General features: G+C 43.1%; 1 protein-coding gene across 2 annotated transcripts in view; it reads left to right on the top strand.

Annotated features, from left to right (window-relative positions):
- The window catches only part of SLC39A14 (solute carrier family 39 member 14), a 67,099-nt gene that overhangs the window by 43,901 nt on the left and 3,296 nt on the right, over positions 1–19,902 (top strand). The window contains exons 2-8 of one of the 2 annotated variants that reach the window (XM_069075703.1): positions 5,718–5,990; positions 9,720–9,906; positions 14,049–14,218; positions 16,088–16,210; positions 17,150–17,338; positions 17,497–17,704; positions 18,861–19,045. In XM_069075703.1, the coding sequence (XP_068931804.1) occupies positions 5,733–5,990; positions 9,720–9,906; positions 14,049–14,218; positions 16,088–16,210; positions 17,150–17,338; positions 17,497–17,704; positions 18,861–19,045 (1,320 nt within the window). In that variant the 5' untranslated portion in view covers positions 5,718–5,732. Of the gene's footprint in view, positions 1–5,717; positions 5,991–9,719; positions 9,907–11,012; positions 11,183–14,048; positions 14,219–16,087; positions 16,211–17,149; positions 17,339–17,496; positions 17,705–18,860; positions 19,046–19,902 lie in introns of both variants that reach the window. The other variant, XM_069075704.1, reaches the window with a different exon arrangement.

The following is a 19,902-nucleotide window of genomic DNA, read 5'->3' as shown; positions in this document are numbered from 1 at the left end:
ACCGAGCCATCTAGCTGCCCCAATAGGGAGGGAGGTGCCAGAGTTCATTGAGTAGGGGATTGATGTGTTTAGATCTTTGCTTTTGTAGCTATGTGAAAAAATAATTGAATGTGAAAAATTTTGAGGCAGGGAGAGTGCATAGAAGACCACTGCAGTCATCCAGAGGAAAAGTGATTGGGCCTATAGAGTAGGGGCTTTGTGAGAGAAAGCAGACTTCTATAAGAGGTGCTGTCAAGGTAGAAATAGCAAGATTAGGCAGCTGAATTGACTCAGTGGGTGATGGGTATTCCTGTGAACAGACATACTGGGCCAGGTGTTCTGCATGGTGGTCTGGGCCTGGAGGAAAAGCAGCCCTCTTCCATTTGTACCCCAAGGGAAAGCCATCACAGAGATAGTTATTTCTTTTCTTTCTTGTTATGGTTTTCTTCCTTGGAGTCAGAAACCTTCCTCTTTCCTGATGTTGGGTTTGCTTTGGAAGCCCTGGCCAGAGAAGGCTGGAGTTGGATTGTTGGCGCTTTGCTTTGTCAACATGCTGGAGTCAGCCGGGAGATGGGGAACCCACACACAGAAAGACACCACTCCCTCTTTCCTCTGTGCCTGGCTCCAGCTTTCTGTGCACTTGGTCTCACTCTCAAGGGGCCCAGTGTTCTAAATAAGTAGTCACTTGTGTGTCTTTCCCTCCTCCTGAGGGCAATGACCGCCGTCTCTTTACTCTGCAAACCTTCCTCTGGACAGACAGTCGCACAGTGGGCGCTGGGTAAATATTGGTTGATGATGAAGAGAACACTGCTGGTTCTAATCTTGTCTCTCTTCAGGGTTGTTTTGTTTTGACTTTGCTATATTTCTACCCCATCCCAGGGAATGTCAGGCTTCATAAGCAGAAGAAGCAGGCCTGGTCTCTAGCTCCACTCCCTGGCTGCTCTGGGTGGAGGGGGGAGTGGCCCAGTTCAGACTGTGGTTCCTGCTGGGCAGACTTTGAATCTCTTTACTTTGGGTGGCCCCTTACTCTGCTAAGGGCATGAGGCAGAGATCCAGAGAAGGAGGAATGTCAGAATCCCTTTAGGTTAATGTGAGCTGATAGGTTAGGTTAGATCAGAGCAGAGATTCTTAACACTTTTTGTGCATGTCTCAGACCCCTTTGGCAGTCTGATGTGGACTACAGAACCCTTCTCAAAATAATATTTTAAAATGCATAATATATCATATAGAGAATTACAGAGGAAACCAGTTATATGGGAAAACATTTTTAAAATGCATGTAGTCTTGTTTAAGAACCCTCTGACAAAAAAGGAATGTTGTTCAGTACTTTTTAGTAGTGTTCAACTCTTCATGACCCCATTTGGGGTTTTCTGGGTAGAGATAAACTGGAGTAATTTGCCATTTTCTTCTGTAGCTCATTTGATAGGAAACTGGAGCAGACAGGGTTAAGTGACTTGCCCAGCGTCACACAGCTAGCAAATGTCTGAGGCCAGATTTAAACTCAGGTCTTCCTGATTCTGGGCCTGGTGCTCTATCCACTGAGCTACCTATGTGCCCTTAAAGAAGGACCAGTCAGTTGGTAATGAAGCCTGGGGCATGATCTAGAGTTAGTCACTAATAGTAATAGTTATAATAGATAGCAAAATCTTCACAATAAGCCTATGAGGTAGATGCTGTTATTACCTGGGATTTAAAAGTTATTGTTATCACCATTTTACAGTTGAGGAAAGTGAGGCTGACAAAGGCTAATCTACTTACCCAGGTCAAACAGCTAGAAAGTGTCTGAAGAGGGATTTGAAATTAGGTCTTTGACTCTAAATCCAGCACAAAGTCTACCTCATCACTCAATCCCTTATTTGGATTTACATAGTTGTGTTTCTGTTGGAAGCACTGCCTGGGGTGGGGTAGGGGTAGGAAAGAGCCTCATCTCTGCCCTGGGAAATACTGGGGAAAAAGGCAGCAGGGGAGGACTAGATTGTTTGGAAGCAACACAGAATCCTTGGAGCCCTATTTGCAGCTGACATGACCTTAAAAAGTAAAACCTTAAAAGTGTGTGTGGGGGACTAAACATACCAGAATTTATCCATCCCCAGGAATATTGTCTTCCAAAGTAGTCACCTTGGGAGCTGGCAGTCCTGCAGCTCTAAGCCTAAAGTACGTCTGGCACTAACTCTTCTCCGAGAATCTTTCTGTGCCAATTTATGAGTCACTGGGGAAAAAAAAGTCTTCCCCTTTTCTTGGCTTTATAATGACAGCTCTGTTTGGACCCACAGTGGCATTACCCAGCTTTGTCGTTCGTTTTCATTACTGGGCTTAGTAAAACAAATGTAGACGCTTGGCTGACTCAGTGGAAAGATTGCTGACTTTGAAACCAGAAGACCTAAGTTTAAATCCCAGCCCTGCCATTTCCTAGCTCTGTGATCAGGTCAGTCATATTACCTTACTGAGCTTCACTTTCCTCATCTGTAAAATGGGAATAAAAGTAATACTCTCTACCTTACAGGGATGTTGCAGCAAAGTGCTTTATTAGAACTTAAATTGCTATATAAAGGCGAGCTATAGTAAAAGTAAACAGGGTGCACACAGCATCTAATCTCACTCCCTCATTCAACAGAAGGGACTTGCCCAAGGTCACATCAGGAATCGGAGCCATCCTCAAAGAATGAATATTTCTCAGGACTGAATAAATTCAAAAGAAGGTGTTGGTTCTGAAGAAGAATTGAAGGAATAAAAGGGTATTTTTTCTTAGGAATAGTGGTAGAACTTTCCCCTATAATCTCTTCAGAGATGGTTGTGTTCTATAATCTTCAACCATGTAGTATATCACTGGGAGAATATTGGTATTTAAAAATAACAGGGTTTTGTTTTCAGGGAATAGTTTGGGTCCTTGGGAGCTCTGAAAAGTATTCCAAGTATAATTTAGCCTGCCCTCTTTTTGAAAATTATTTATTTTTAGTTTTCAGCATTTACTTTTTTTTTTTACACTTTTTGGAGGGGGAAGGCAGGGCATTTGGGGTTAAGTGACTTGCCCAAGGTCACATGGCTAGTAAGTGTTAAGTGTCTGAGGCTGGATTTGAACTCAGGTCCTTCTGACTCCAGGGCTGGTGTTCTATTCACTGTGCCACCTAGCTGCCCCTTCAGCATTTACTTTTTTTTTTATTTTTTAAATGTTTTGCTTTTTGGAGGGCAGTTGGGGTTAAGTGACTTGCCCGAAGTCACACGGCTAGTAAGTGTTAAGTGTCTGAGGCTGGATTTGAACTCAGGTCCTCCTGACTCCAGGGCAGGTGCTCTATTCACTACGCCACCTAACCGCCCCAGCATTTACTTTTATAAGATTTAGAGTTCTAAATTTTCCTCCTTTCCTCCCCTCTCCCCTTCCCAAGACAACATGCAATCTGATATAGGCTATATGTATGCAATCATCTTAAACATATTTCCACATTAGTCTTGTTATGAAAGAAGAATCAGAAAAAAGGGGAAAAACTGCAAGCAAGAAAGAATAACAACAAAAAGAAAATAGTCTTCTGTCTGTTTTCAGACTCTTGCTCTGGATGTGGACAGCATTTCCCATCATGAGTCTTTTGGAATTGTCTTAGATCGTTGCATTGCTGAGAAGAGCTAAGTCCATCAAAGTCACCTACACTCTTTTTCCTACTAAACTCTGGGCTCCCCTATCCCTTTGACCATCTGTAGTTTTCAGTTCAACATGTATATACCAACAGTTTAGTTCCTTGGGTTCTCCATTCACCTGAATATTAGAATTTGGACAATAGGCATTCTTCATCCATTAGGTTTTATCTGTATAGATTGTTAGGCCCAAACCTTTTTTCTTTTTCTTCTATAAGGTTAAATTTTGCTTTATTTTCAAATGGCCCAATTGTTTTATGTGGTTAGGAATCCTATTTAGTATGCTTGATAGTGTTGGTGGCTAAGTGGCACAGTGGATAAAGTGCTGGACCTGAATTCAGGAGGACTTGAGTTCAAATTTAGCCTCAGACACTTACTAGCTGTGTGGCCCAGGGCAAGTCACTTCACCCTGTTTGCTTCAGTTTCCTTATCTGTAAAAGCTAGAGAAGGATATGGGAAACCAGTCTAGTATCTTTGCCAAGAAAACCCCAAATGGGGTCATGAAGAGTCAGAGACAACTTGAAAAATAACAGCAGTATTCCGTGACTTGATGTAATCGGCACTATGTCATTGGCAAACAGAAGCATCTGTGGGGAAGGAACCTCCTCTTCCATTTGGACTCTGCACTAGATTGTACACACATGCCTTTGTGAGCATGTGCCTCCCTGTTTTAGAACCCACTTCATATTAATAATCAGTTCTCTCTAATGCTTTTATACCCATGAATCTTTTATGATTTTTACATACACATAGGAGACACATTGGAAGGGAGCCTTTAAGATGTCTTTTTTCAGTTGGTTTTTTTTTTTCATAATCAACAGGCATTAAGTAAAGTGGGCTTTCTTTGTATTCTTCATCTTTCTGTCAGTTGTATGACTGTGAAGTTGTGACCTGATACATAGTTGTGTTTATGAAAGGTTACTGTTCCTTTCTTGTATCCATCTTGCATCATGCCTATTCCTTTCTCATATCATCATCTCAGCCTTGTTTTGTTTTGTTCTTTTTGCTTTTTGGAGGGGGTAGGGCAGGGCAATTGGGGTTAAGTGACTTACCCACGGTCACATGGCTAGTAAGTGTTAGGTGTCTGAGGCTGCATTTGAACTCAGGTTCTCCTGCCTCCAGGGCCGGTGCTCTATTCACTATGCCACCTAGCTCCCCCTATAAAGCACTTTAACAACTAGGCAGAGGAGTTTGGAACTGGTCAAGTAATAAGTAACTATTAAAGAGCTAAAGGCATTTATAAGGGAGAATTGATGGGACTTGCTGCCTTAAGAAATGATGAAAAGGGGGTTGGCTAGGTGGCGCAGTGAATAGAGCACCAGCCCTCAAGTCAGGAGGATCTGGGTCCAAATCAGACACTTAACATTTTACTGTTTGTGTGACTTTGGGCAAGTCACTTAACCCCAATTGCCTTGCCTTCCCCCTTCCAAAAAAAAAAAAAAGAAATGATGAAAAGTGAGTTTGGAGATACCTGGGAAATCTTGGACAAACTTATACAGAACAAAGTGAACAGAAACAGGAAAATAATTTACACAATAATAACATTGTAAAGACAAATAGCCTTGAGAAACCTAGGAACAGTGACCCACCATGATCCAGAGGACCAGTGACAAAGATGGGAGTAAAGATACATTGTGAGAACCCCATTCTTAGACGTGGCTGATGTGGCACTTTGCTGCGCTTGGCTATGTTTATTTGTTAAAGAGGGGTTTTTTCCTTTTTTTTTTTTTTCCTCCAATAAGGGATTGGGGTAGGGAAGAGAGAAAATATATGCTCATTCATTGAAAAAAAATGACTTTTTTTTTTTTGCTTTTTTTGGAGGGCAATTGGTGTTAAGTGACTTGCCCAAAGTCACATGGCTAGTAAGTGTGTCTAGTGTCTGAGGTTGGATTTGAACTCAGGTCCTCCTGACTCCAGGGCCAGTGCTCTATTCCCTGCACCACCTAGCCGCCCCCCAAAAAATGACTTTTTTAAAAAAAGTCAGAGGTGATACCCAGATTTTGAACCTGAGTGAGGAAAGTGGTGGCAGGAATGAAGAGGTTGGGAAGGGAGGTGGTTTGTTGGCATGTGGAAGGCAGAGAGCCGTCATTACTCGTTCTTCTTCCCTGTAGCCTTTTCTGGTCACCATGAAGCTTCACCGACCCCCCCAGAGCCTCCCGTTAACACTGCTATGCTTCCTGGGCCTCGCTTCCAGAGCGAGTGCTTCATCTTTCGGGCCACCAGACATCACTGCCGCCTCCTTCCTTCAAGACCTCATGCAGCGCTATGGTGAATCAGATACCCTCAGCCTGCAGCAGCTGAAGGCCCTGCTCAACCGTCTTGATGTGGGAGTGGGACGGGACAATATCACCCAGCCAGAGGTGGAGCGGCGCAATCTTTCTAGGGTAAACATGCTTTCCCTCTCATCCAGCACAGGAAGGAGCAGCTGGCAAATAGGCTGATTCTTCATCTGTTTGTCTGTGACATAGAACTATTGGGTCTCCAGTATTGGCTTAATAATAATAGTAATAGTGATTCACCTTTCTCCTTTACGGTTTACAGAGGATTCTCCTCACAACAACCCTTTGTTATACAGGACATTCCAAAAGTCTTAGTTTTAAACTATCAAAGCTTACTATCTGAATTTTGTAAATGAGGAAGCTGAAGTTTAGAGGAGCTTGAGGCATCAGAGCTGGAAGAGATTTCAGAGATGATCTAGTCTGGGAATTCCTAACCATTTCGGTGTCACGGACCCATCTTGCAATCAGTCTGGTAAAGCCTGTGGACTCCTCAGAATCATATCTATAAATGCATAAAACAAAAAAATACATCGGAAGAAAAGAAAGCCAATTATATTGATGTACAGTTATTAGACTTGAAGGGAAAAAAACAAGTTCTTGGATCCCAGGTTAAGAATCTCTGATTGATGGGGTGGCCAGATGGCTCAGCAAGTGAAAGCACTGGCCCCAGTGTCGGGATGACCTGGGATCGAATCCTGGGCTCAGATACTTAGCACCACACCCAGAAATTACTGGCTGTGTAACCTTGAGCAAGTTACTTAACCCCAATTGCTTTAAAAAAAAAAAAGAATCTCTGATTGGGTCCATTTTACAGCTGATACAATTGAGATCCTAAGCCACAAAACAGCTCGCTCAAGGTCACACAGCTAATGAATGGCAGCCTTGTACCTAGTGCAAAGTACACGGAAGAAAGAGCACTTGCGAAGTATTTACTATGGGCTAGGCACTGTGTTACATGATGGGGATTCAAATACCAGGAAGCAGAATAGTCCTTGCCCTTAAGAAGTATACACCTTACTGGGGGAAGACAGCATGTAAAGGGAAGCTGGACAGTAGGGGGATGAGGACATGCTAGTTGACAAGGAGAATAAGAATGAGAAGTCTGAAGACTTGAGTTGTTAGCAGGGTGTAGTGGTGTGAGTAGACAGTCACCAGTCAGGAAAGGAGGGTCTCACCTGGAGAAATCTCCAGGATGGGAAGGCTGCTCAGAAGGAGAAGGAGGACCAGGAATCCAGAGAAGCAAGGTGAGTGAGAAGAGTCATGATCCAGTCCTCAAAGAGGAACCTAGGCCAGCTGGGGAGGTGAGACTAAGCCATGGGACAGCTGGAGAAGAGAACAAAGTAGCATGTAAGATAGTTCAGATTCTCAGGGACTTAGTAGTTTAGAGGAAGAGGAAGTCATTGAGGGTTGAGTAGTTGGAGTAGGTATCAACCTGGACCTTCAGAGGGGGCCAGGATTTGGCTAGGAAGAAGGGAAGCCATTCTAGGCTGGGGGAACAGTGGAAGGCACTGGAGTAATGCTGAGGATACCTGGGATTGATATGGTACTTTGAGAGGCTGGAGAGAGAGTGAGCTTTGAAGTCTGGGAGACCTGGCTTTAAGTCTTACCTCTGATGAATCCTGGTTTTGTGACCAAGTGAAACTTTTTCCCTTCTCACTGTCCCAGCTAACTCTTTAAGACTATAAATTACAGATGAATAGCTGATCTGAATTGTATTCCTGGAGGGAGTTTGCACATTGGGAGTCCCCTGCTCCCTAAAATCAAAGGTTTGAACTCCCCCCAAAAAAAGTCTGCACAGCACTTTCACTTGTATGATTTCGTTTGATCCTCATAGAAACCCCTTCAAATAGGTTTTATAGATACTCATTTTACAGATGAGAAAACTAATTATCAGAGAGGATTAAGTAACCCAAGGGCCACAGAACTAAAAAGTATGTAAGGTGGTATTAAATTTTCCATTGTGCTGTATTGTTGCACAACACGTGGTGTATTCCTGGGGAAAGGAAGGGAGAAGAGTCTGAAAATATGACAGTGGTCAGATCAGCCCTACTCTGTGCATGAAAAGGAGTAGGTCACCCCTTTGTGCCTAGGCTGCACACCTCTTTGTCATTGCCCATTGAAATTCCCCTTTCCTTTCAAGAGGAGGGCTTGAGGCCATGCCGTAGTGAGGATCAGTTTGGAAGCTAGAGCTCAGGGGAGCATGATAGGTCCCCCCAGCATGCAAGGGGCTGTAAGGTGGAAGAAGGGTTAGGCCCATTCTCTTTGTCTCCAGAGAGGAGAAATGGTTAGCACTGGGTGCTGGGCAGGGGCTGGGTACCTCCTCCTTGGATAACTGGAGAGCTTACCAGGTAGGGATTCCTTTGGGGTGTGGGTTAGTCTAAGTGACTGCTAAGGTCCCTCCTGACTCTCCAGTTCTGTGACCTAAGGCTCCTTTCTGGTGCCGCCTTTGCTGTGAAATCTTCCCTGATCTTGAGTACTCACATGTACTCCACTCCCACTCCCAGTGTGAGAGTATCTTCTCCCTTCTCAAAGTGACTTGAGGTCCCTCCTTGTTTGGTTCTAATGTGTTTATCTCTGTGTATGCTGTATCCCTCTAGAACTATAGAATGGGAGCTCCAGGAAGCTAGGGAGTATAGTGGATAGTGTGGGGCTCAGAGTCAGGAAGACCCAACTTTAAATGTTGCTTCAAACACCTATTAGCTGTGTGACCCTGGGAAAACCACTTAGCTCCTCGAAGCCTCGATTTCCCGATCTGTAAATTGGAGATAATAAATAGCACCTACCTCACAGAGTTGTGAGAAAATGAAATAAAACATGAGAGCACTTTGTAAAACTTAAAGTGTTACATGAATGCTAGTCATCATCTTTGTTATATCAGGGACTGTAGTTTTTCACTTTTATTTCTCCAGTGCTTTGTGAATAATAGGCACTTTGTGTTTATTGAATTGAATCATAGTAGTAAATCCATATTCCTGAGTAGAAGTGAATAAAAAAAGTGAGATATAGTCAGTTTGCTATAATTCAACATAATGCATTCCCAAAAAAGCACTGTGCTATGCAAAATCTCAAAATAAAAACCACAGGGCTTATGGAGAAAATGGTGTTAGAGGTATGGCGCTCAGAAACTTTATCACAAACACGTGAAAAAGTACTGGAACTTAATATAAAAATGATAGCATGCTTTTTATACAAGTTAGATGGTTGAGAAATGGCCTGTTCCCAAGTTTCCAGGGAGTGGGTACAAGGTCAGACCAGCTCCTGCTGTACCAGAAGACAATAAATGTGGCACTTGATCTTGACCAAACGCTGAAGTTTGTTTGTGGAAGTGGGTGATTAGAAGGGTTGTAACCTGCGAGTTACAGTGAAGCATGCTCCAATTTTCTATATTTTCAGTTGTTTCTCAAAATCAAGTATACATAAACTTGACATTGGAATAATGCTAAAAATCCTGCCTAATATATCAGTTGTGTCCATACAAACTTGGGTTTTAACAAGCATTATAGCAGAAATGATTGCATATAGGTGGGGCCAGGTCATGATGAGCCTTGACCCATCCTGTCTGCTTTTCAATGAAGAAGCTGAGGGAGGTGTGGAGAAGGTGAGAAATGGGTTAGGGAACCAGTTCATAGCTGGCATTACCTGGATGTAATTGGCCTTTAGAAGGGAAGAGAGTTCTGGGCTTTCAAAGCAACCTCATCACAAAAGAAATTGGAAATTTCTGAGCTTCTGTGAATATGGGAAACTGTTCTTATCTTTTTGAAAGACAAAGCAAAACATTTGGACTCATGGGGGCCTTTGGTTTGTCCTTCCTCCCAACCCCACTTTTCTCTCCAGTGTTTTAGCTCTGCAGACCTCTTTGCTGCCCACAATTTCAGTAACCAGTCAAGGATTGGCAGGTCTGAGTTCCAGGAATTCTGTCCCACAATCCTGCAGCAGCTGGACTCGAGAGCCTGCACCTTGGAGAACCAGGAGAATGAGGAGGACGAGCAGACAGAGGAAGGGAAACCAAGTGCAGTAGAAGGTAAGCAGTTGGTGAGGGGCCTTGGTGTCTGAGGACAATGTTGCTCCTCCCTCTGGGCTTCCTCAGCATTCCATGTGCACCACCAGAGGTGACGTTGCACTATTGGGTCTCCTGATGGTGCTGGTCTCTCCCCTTCCTAGTGCTGGCCTAGCACAGGGCACGATGATGGGGAGAGCAACACCTAACCATGCCATCAGCTATTCTCTGTATTCCTGATTCTGACCCAACCACTTGTTGAACTCACATAGGCTATCTTTTCATTTCCTGAGAGCTGAATACTCCTATCTGGCCACACTTTAAATGGCTCTGTAGGCCTAAGCTCTCCACCAAGGCCCTTCACAATCTGACCCCATTCTACTTTTCCAGATTCATCTCCAATGATTCTCCCACATAAATGCTCCCTTCCCACCAAACTGCATGTTGACCTCTGGTAACACATTGACTTCTGTTGCCCTGCCCCCCCTTCCTCCTTTGATCATGCCCACTGTCTGTTCTTAGTATGCCCTCTCTGTTAATCTAAATCCTGCCCAGTTCAAGTCCTCCTCTCCCCACTCCAGCCAATCTTGTCCCTCACTGACCACTCTAACTGACATCAATCTTTCCCTCTTCTAAAATCATAAGGCCTGCTCATTTGATAATTAATCTTGTACTGCCTTGTGAGATCTCTCATATGGTCTATTGTCTTTTAACTCACTGCTCGGTTCCAGTTGTAAGCATCAACTTAGGATTTATCTCCTGAGTCATGGACAGGTTGTAGTCTGGTTTGGTGGAGAGAGTTCTCATGCTGGGAGCTCCCCAATGGTGACAGATTCTCAGCCCTTCTGTTTGAGTATTATTGTTGAACTTTTTGTGTGTTCGTGTCTTTAGTTCCCAAGTAGATTGTAAACTCCTCTAGAGTCAGGCCACTGTGTCTTTGACTTCTTTGCCTCCCTCACAGTGCTGAGTCAGAGCAGGAATTATCCAGGTGTTGGTTGGTTGGCTCCAAGAACATGTGGGCATTGGACAGGGCCCTCCTCCCCGGGAGAAGCCCCGAGAATCCTTCCTCCGTCGCCCTCTCCCCCTGCCCTCGGTAACCAGGGCTGCTATTTGTTCTTGTTCCTCCACAGTGTGGGGCTTTGGTTTCCTCAGTGTGTCCCTGATTAACCTGGCTTCTCTCCTGGGAATTGTCGTCCTGCCCTGCACCAAGAAGACCTTTTTCAGCCGCGTCCTCACTTATTTCATCGCCTTGTCCATTGGAACGCTGCTCTCTAATTCGCTCTTCCAGCTGATCCCAGAGGTGTAGTAGACCAGAAAAAAAAACAAAAGTTTTCTTTTTGCGTCGACAGCTGGGATTTCCATCAGCTGACTCCCTCTCCCATCCCCTATTTCATCCCATTAACTCCCCCAATCGCCTTCCAGAAAATAAAATTTCTCTTTTGTGCTGAGCCTCAACACCAAAGAAACTTCTTCCTGTTGGATCTCTAGGACTTTCTCTTATTCTTCCACAACCCCAGAAAGCTCTCAGATCTGTCTCTGGTCTCTTCAGGCAATGTCAGGTGCAAGGTTCTTCCCTATTCCTTCCTTCCCCTTCCTTTATTTAGAGTTTCATGTACCTTACCCATCTTTTTTTTTTCTTGGTCCAGACCTGTGATTTCATCAGCAAAGAGAACTCCAATTGTAGAAAATTACCTCCACTAATACAGCAGCAACTCCTCTGCAAATTATAGCCTTCAAAGTTGCCTTTAAGGCATTTAAATGTATCAGGAGGCAGGATGAGTACTGAGGTCTTCCTGACTTTGAGGCTGGCCCATTATCCTATTCCTAGGACCTACTGTTCCTCGTAGTCTCTCATTATAAGAACTACAAGGGCAGCTGGTACTTCTGGGAACTTTCTGCCTTGGGTAAATGTAACCCACTAAGGGCATGTGTTCCCTTGAGGCCTTAGTACTGCCTCATGTTCCTGGTGAGAGGTTAAGCATGACCACAAGGAAGAATCCTAAAAGATGAAATGTGGATCTGGGAAGGAAGGAAGATTATTAACAATATGGCTGATAGAATTATCATGGGGGTGCAAGGTGTTTCTAGTTGTGATCTTCAATTGAAGCACCCTGAGAGCCATACAGAAAACAAAGACAGAAGAGAATGAACACAGGAAAAGTAGGGAGGGAGAGCTATTTTGGCAGTGTCTGACCAACTAACTGTCTAGACCTTGCATCTTAACACTTTCCTGATAGAGCTGGTTTCCTGATGGCTTGTTGGGGCTTTTGTGAATTATGAAGCATTCATGAATTTTGATTTTTAATTATGTGATTCAAGAGCTGCAAAAATTATACCCAATTTGATGATCTTCCTAACGGAAGGAAAGTCTGCCCAAGGAGTAAGTTCTTAATAAAATGCTTACTTACTATTGAATGGCTGCCCTGGCCTCTACCTGCCCTTTGTAACCAGTAGGTAAAGAAACAACAGACCCTTATGTTCTGACCAAACAGAATTTGGATATCTCTGGGACTTCTGCACTATTTCTTTTAGGAATGAGGTCCATGATCAGATAAATTTTTCCTTGGGTTAATGCCTCAGTAGCAATTCTGGGAAACTCAGATAGTTTTGAGTCAAGGGCAGATGAACTGTTGTCCCTTTTCTCAGGGAAAAAAATTAAAAGTTTCCTGGCCTCTACAGTCCCTTTTATCTCTTTGCCTAAGCACAGTCTAGGCCTTTTATATATTGCCTACCCTTCCAACCTCCCATTTAAAGTCCCTATAACATAACTAGACCCCTAAATTGTAAGATGAATAGGTTTCATTTCCATAGGTGAGGGACAACAGAAAGATATAGGCTGGCAGCATCTCACATATACCTACCCAAGGTTCTCACAAAACCAAATGAGGCTTCTCTGTTTGACGTAAGGTTTGGCATCTTTGGCCAATGCCAGTTGAAAAGACCTCATCAAATATTTCCCTTTCCACCCTCTACCCCCAACCCTGACCCAGGGCAATCCTCATATTCTTGGGTATTGTTTTTACAGCTCCAAAAATGTGATTTTGTTTTCTTATTTGGCATGAAATGCCTTTTTTGCCTAATTGAGTGGAAATGAAATAATTATGCACATGCTCCACCCTGTCATGGTTCACAGGTACCATTTTCTGGGATCCTGATAGCAACCAGTATTTGCTATGGCCTGATTCAAGATGATGGCTGTGGCTCAGGGTCTATGAAGGAACTGGGACATGGAGCGTGTGACACTGGGAAATGCTGAAGGAGAAATTGTACAATGATCAGGGCGGTCCTAGAGCTCTGTCTTCTAAGTTTAGGTCTCCCAAAAAAGAGAACTAGGCAAGTCTAGAATATAAGACCCTGAAAGATGTGGAAAGAGGCCCTAATTCCTTATCTACCCTTATTCTTTTTTTTTTTTAAAGCAGTCGGGGTTAAGTAACTTGCTCAAGGTTACACAGCCAGTTATTTCTGGGTGTGGTGCTAAGTATCTGAGCCCGGATTCGATCCCTAGGTCATCCCGACACTGGAGCCAGTGCTCTTACTCGCTGTGCTACCTGGCTGACCCTTATTCTTATCCCTCCATCTTACCATGCCCACAAATTTTGTTTGTATTTACCTTTCATTACTGATCCAAATAATAGTAGTATGTGTGAATACATACTAGAGATTGGATTTATGAGGCAAAAGTACCAGATGGAGTTCTGCCTGCTCCCATCTGCCTTTGCTTTTGCAAAGAAGCAAGAGACTTTAGGTTCAAAAACTTTCATGGTCATAGAGAGGACTCATGACATGTGTAACTACATTGCTCATTCAGAAGTTGGCAGATGTGACTGCAACAGATTTTGGGAGAATCAATTGGAAGGAAACAGGAACCCAAGCTACAGGGCTCGAAGACCGCCTTAAAACTCCTTGTTGCAATCTGAATCAATTCATTAAAATTTTTTCCAACTCAAATCACTAACAAATGTTCTGTTTTCTCTCTCCCTCCCTATTTCTCCCCATCTCTGATTCTCCTTTTTTTTTCCTCCTATGAACCCCCACTACCCCTCTCTGGATACCAAACAAACCTTTTCCCCTTCTCTTCCCATTTCCAATCTTCTGAAACCTATGGGTTGATCTTTTGGGGCCTTTTCCCTTTCCCCCTTGGGTGGGGTTGGCCCCCCCGACTGCAGTGTGGGGATACGGTCTCCTCTGTGTGACCGTCATTTCCCTCTGCTCCCTCGTCGGGGCCAGCGTGGTGCCCTTCATGAAGAAGACTTTTTACAAGAGGCTGCTGCTCTACTTCATAGCTCTGGCGATTGGAACCCTCTACTCCAATGCCCTCTTCCAGCTCATCCCTGAGGTATGCCGAGGACCTTCCCATGTGGGAGGAGGTGGATGGGTGGGCTCTAGTGGGGATCCTTCCACTTTCATGGAAGATGTGGAGAGAACTTGAGTCCTGCTTTTACTGAATTAGGATGCAGTCTGATAGAATCAGATTACTTGGTGCTCTCTCTTCATCCCCTTCTTGAGCTCTGGGCTCTCTCTTAACCACAAGTGATCAGTTCCTAACAGTGTAGGCTCAACTCAAAGGTCCGATTGGTTTCTGCAGTAAAGAAGTGAGAGAAATCGCCAGAATTTGGGTCTTACTTAGCCAACTTCGTTCCCCTCTGTGTAGAAGGGTGGATGTAGGACAACAGTGACCCAGATGAGGCCATTCATGGTTAGGATTTGCATGTGTTGGTGGCACCTTTGCCCCCTTGGACAGCTGAACTGGCATGTTCTCCACAGTGGAGAACAGTGTGCAAATATTTAGAAAGTTTGGAAATAGCTTCTGAGATTCTTAATTTGTTAATTAAGTTACTTCCTGCCTCCAGCTCATTTTTTCAGTCAGTTGTTTCTGGTAGATCTGGACCTAGCTGTAACCGAGACAGACAGAATAATACAACTCCATGTTTGTATTATAACAACCCCATGAGAGATAAGGCAGGTAATCTCCTTTTAGATAAGAAAGGTAAGAGATTTACCCAAGGGGCGGCTAGGTGGTGCAGTGAGTAAAGTACGGACCCTAGAGTCAGGAGGACGAGTTCAGTTCCAGCCTCAGACATTTAACACCCACACACAAAAGAAACTAGCCGTGTAATCTCGGGCAGGTTACTTAACCCCAATTGCCCTCCAAAAAGCAAAAAAAAAAAAAAAAGAGAGAGAGATTTACCCAAGTTAGCGGCAGAGGGAGAGTAGGAGCTATAAAGGCAGACTTCTTCCTGGTGCAAAGACTGCAGACCACAGCCTGTTGATGTTGAAGGAGAGAGATTAGTCTTTATATCTTACTCTGCATGTTTTTGAAGTGATTTGGCTCTCACAACAACCTATTCTGTTCAGATCACTTACTGATTGTTCAGGCATTTTAGCATAGAATGAGATTATTGGAAAAAGGCTGGTCCTTGTTCAAGCCTTTTAGAAAAACTCAGATACAGGGGTGGGTCTCCTGAGATCATCCAGTAAATCAGTGGATTAACCTGAGGTTCACGTCTCCTGACCTCTAGTCCTGTCATCTTTCCATCAGATTCTGTTTGCTTCCTTCGTGTTAAATGGGGAAGTGCATGAAAACCTAGAACAAAAATTGCAAAGTACTGGAGTTGGTAGTCCACTTTCACATCTGTCTCCCATGTGCCTTTGTGCTCATCGAGGAGCTACAAGTCTTTTGGCATAACTAGGAAATGGATTTCCTCTTATAGATAGTCTGATTCACGTCATGTCCCTTTGTGCTCCCAGATGGGTCAGACAGGGACATTCTCTAAGAGGAAAAGACAGCACATTGACATTCTAGCCAAATAAGAGTTGATTCCTTACTTGGAGGAGCTTAACGATGAAGGATGTACTTTGAAGGGAAAAAATTAGTTGAGACTCAGAAAAAGCACATTATGCCAAACTAGAGGTAGGTGCCTATGGTGTTATTATGCCCAAGGTCACATCCCTGCAGCTTCTCTGTTCTGTTATATAGAAACAAGCTATAGGTTTAGGGGAACTTTCCTCATAAAGCATCTCTGAACAGGTCTAACAATCCTCTATCAATGAAGCTTCAATGGGTGAATTGTCCTGGAAGGAGAATTCTTGACTTGTTGAATCACTGTAGTGGTCTAGGATGTTGGTGCTTATGTTCTGAGTGTCAGAGGGCCCCAGTGACGGTTTTACATTGCTGTAAACTCATTCTGTTGTTCTGGGTCCACAGGCTTTTGGATTCAACCCCTTAGAAGATTATTATGTCTCAAAATCAGCAGTGGTATTTGGAGGCTTTTACCTCTTCTTCTTCACAGAGAAGATTTTGAAAATGCTTCTCAAACAGAAAGACGAGGTGAGGCTGAAGGGGCTGGCAAAGGAATCTCTCCTAACAAGGTTCTCTTCTCAAATAATTTTTATGTATTTTTTTGTTATTACCATAAGTCTACCACCTTGAACTTTCATATTCCTCTCACAGTGTTTTAATGTGTGTTTGCATCTCACCTCATGGGTAGACCAGTGGGAACGAGATCCAAATTAAGCAATGACTGACCCAAGATGACAGCTCTAGTCCAATAATATGAATACATGAACATTTCTTTGGTCTTATTCTAGTTCCTAATGGCAGTTCTGTTCTCAGGGTTTTATCCCTATGGGGTGAGGTAGACAATAGTAATTGTGTTTGAAATATGATGATAAAATAATGAAACTAGTTTTCTGGTCTGTCTTGTTAATTGACTATAGTTAAATTATATATAATATGTGTGTATGTGTGTATATGTACATATATGTACATGTATATACATGTTTGCCTAGAAGGTTTCTAAGAATGTTTTGAGTAATGTCAGTCTTGTTACAATTAGGTGTACATATAGCTTCCTAAGGTGGTTACCTTGAAGGGGGGAAGGGACAGCAGTGTTAAAGGCTTTTTTGGATGTTATAAGTATAGATGTGTTTGCTTAAAAAAAGTGCAACTTCATTTTATTGTCATTTCATACTACTTCATGACCGCTTTTATTGTTAACTTGTACAATAAATCATATTTACACCTTTTATTATCATTCAACTTTGCAATTATATTACCTTGTCTCTCCCAACTAGATTATAAGTACTTAAGGATGAACTACACATCTTATATTTCTTGGTATCTCTCCATGGTACCAAGCAAAATTATCTTGTGCATACATAATTAATACTTAATAGATGCATGTTGATTTTATAAATGATAAGGAGAAGAAATTCTTCACTTAGAGTTGATCACTGCCATGTGTCCTTCATCTTCCTGTCCCTCTAGCATCACCATGGGCATAGCCATTACGTTTCTGAGACTCTCCCTTCTAAGAAGGACCAGGAAGAGGGAGTGACTGAGAAGTTGCAGAATGGAGACCTGGATCACATGATACCGCAGCACCTGAATCGGGATCTGGAAGGCAAGACCCCAGGGCTGGATGAGAAGGTCATTGTAGGCTCTCTATCTGTCCAGGTATGTCGGTCTTCATTTGTTGAATGTCAGGGAACTATATAATTAGTGATGGAGCTAGGGGAGGAAGGGGGGGAGGCAACCCTTTGCAGGAAAAACTCTCTTCCCTCTCTCTAATATTATCATTGAATGGGGTTGGGGGGAAATTGGCTCTCTTATAGGACCTGCAGGCATCCCAGAGTGCCTGTTACTGGATAAAAGGTGTCCACTACTCTGACATTGGCACATTGGCCTGGATGATCACCCTGAGTGATGGCCTCCACAACTTCATTGATGGCTTGGCTATTGGTGCCTCGTTCACCGTGTCTGTTTTCCAAGGCATCAGCACCTCAGTGGCCATTCTCTGCGAGGAGTTTCCACATGAGTTGGGTATGTAGGGGCCTCCTTGTTCTGATTGTACTGCTCATACTTATACACTTTATGGGTCCTATATACTTCTACTTACAATTCCACAAAAATATTTTTTATTATCATCTGTGGAATGTGATTCAACTCCCTGAGGGCAGGGATTGTTTCAGTTTTATCTTTGTATCTCCAACATCTTCCATAGTACTTCACACATAGTAAATGCCTAATAAATTTTTTAACAGAATTAAGTTGAATTGAATTAAAACCTGATCAGCTTTAAAATTTAGCCACTGCCCCTTGCAAGAGATATTTGCCAACTTTGAATAGAGGCCACATAAGATTTTCTTTCTCTCCTTGATCTCCTGTATAACATGATTATGAAAGACAAGCCTCTGTTCCACTGTTCCACTATAATCTAGTGGTGACCTTCCCTTGTTCTTTAGGACTTTATACCCATGGAGTGCATGCTTTGACAGGTCTCACCAAATGGGAATAGGCCCAGCTGTGGGCTGCCTGTCAGTTGCTATAGGCCCAGGCCCACTAAAAGCAATCACCTGAAAGTTGACCACCAGATGATTGAATTATTTTCATTTTCACAGCACCTCATGCAAAACAACTACCAAGGCAAGAAAGGATTGATATCTCTGTCAGGGCACCCACTATCCACACTGATGAAATAATGCATCTTTCTAATATTAACATCTAATATTGCATTTTAAAAGAGATGTTATATGTCCTATGCTCATTCTCTCCCTGACTGAGAGCATTAAAGAGCTGTCACAAGTCTAAGCTGGAGCTTCTGTGAAGCCAGGTAGCTGCTAAAATGTGAGCCAGAAAAAGGAAATGAGAATTGTGATGAACTTACGCATTTTGCTTCTCCATCAAACAAGAGAGAAATCGAAGCCACTTCTGGTCTGTATGTCTTTATTAATTCATGTAAGTTAGTTTCTGCTGCTGGGCTCTGGGCCAGTTTTCCCAGTCGTCAGCAGCTCCAAAACCTTTGGCCATATTTGTTTCTACTGTCATTTGTTTAGGATAACTTTTGGGTAAGGCCTGATTATCCATGAATTTTATCATTGAAAGTTTGTCCCTCTAAACTTTTTCCATCTTCCATATCCTGTGTTATTCTTCATATCTTCATCTTATTTTTTCCTCCTTCCTCTGCTCACCTTTTTAGGAGACTTTGTCATTCTGCTGAATGCTGGAATGAGTATCCAACAGGCTCTATTCTTCAACTTCCTCTCTGCCTGCTGCTGCTACCTGGGTCTGGCCTTTGGGATTTTGGCTGGCAGTCACTTTTCTGCCAATTGGATCTTTGCTCTGGCTGGGGGAATGTTCCTCTATATTGCCCTGGCTGATATGGTAAGTCTTCAAAGGTTAATGCTAATTGGGAAGAACTGAACCTGGCCCTTACATTCTTTGCATAAGAAGGCCTCTCAAGAAGATAATATGTTCCATAGGGAAGTGTTGTGAACACCTTATCAAATGAAATAATATGTACAGCACTTTGCAAACCTTAAAGTGCTATATAAATGCTAGTTTTTTGTAATCATTTTTCATGAGGGCCCTGACTTAATGATACTTAAAGATTATAGGAAAGTTTTTACAAGGATGATGAATGTGTTGACCATTTTGGTCCATTATCACTTTATGGAATGCCCCAGGCTCTCTTGGATCTTCAGAAGTATATGGTATCCTTTGCTAACTGGTTGGACCATGTTTCTATATTTCCAGCACAAAGCATTCCTGAAGGCTGTGGTTGGCCTCAGTTAGCTCATTCCCTGTCAATAGTGTGAGGCTTAGGGTAAGAGCTAGTGAAAACCCAGCTTCCTTTCTCCAAGCCACAAATGGCCATGGGCACAAGTGTATACTTGTTATATATGGCTAACTTAAATAGCTCCTGGAGCCCACACCATTGCTGACTGCATTCTGGAGGCAGATCAAGCCATAGCTGTACTGTGTACATAATAAAAAGGGTTGCTTCTGTTTGTGAAAGGTGTACTTTCAGCCAGAATTTAAAAGCTAGTAGGGATAGGGCCTTATTTCCTGTTATTCCAAAGCTGTAATTGACATGAAGAAAAGCTGGGCATATGTGACTATTAAATTCTACCTGCTGCTGCTGTTGCTTTCTCTTCTTTCACATGGGAATTATAGCAGCCTTCAGAACTTGCTGGGACCTGCGCAGGGTTAACAGGAAGATGTGTACAGACAGAACTCAT

This window comes from Petaurus breviceps, unplaced genomic scaffold (assembly GCF_028583685.1).
Source record: "Petaurus breviceps papuanus isolate PSGF00001 unplaced genomic scaffold, PetGlider_PUasm1.0 90919, whole genome shotgun sequence".
Lineage (NCBI taxonomy): Eukaryota > Metazoa > Chordata > Mammalia > Diprotodontia > Petauridae > Petaurus > Petaurus breviceps.
Note: the sequence above shows the minus strand (reverse complement) of the source record. Positions and strands in the feature narration are given on the sequence as shown.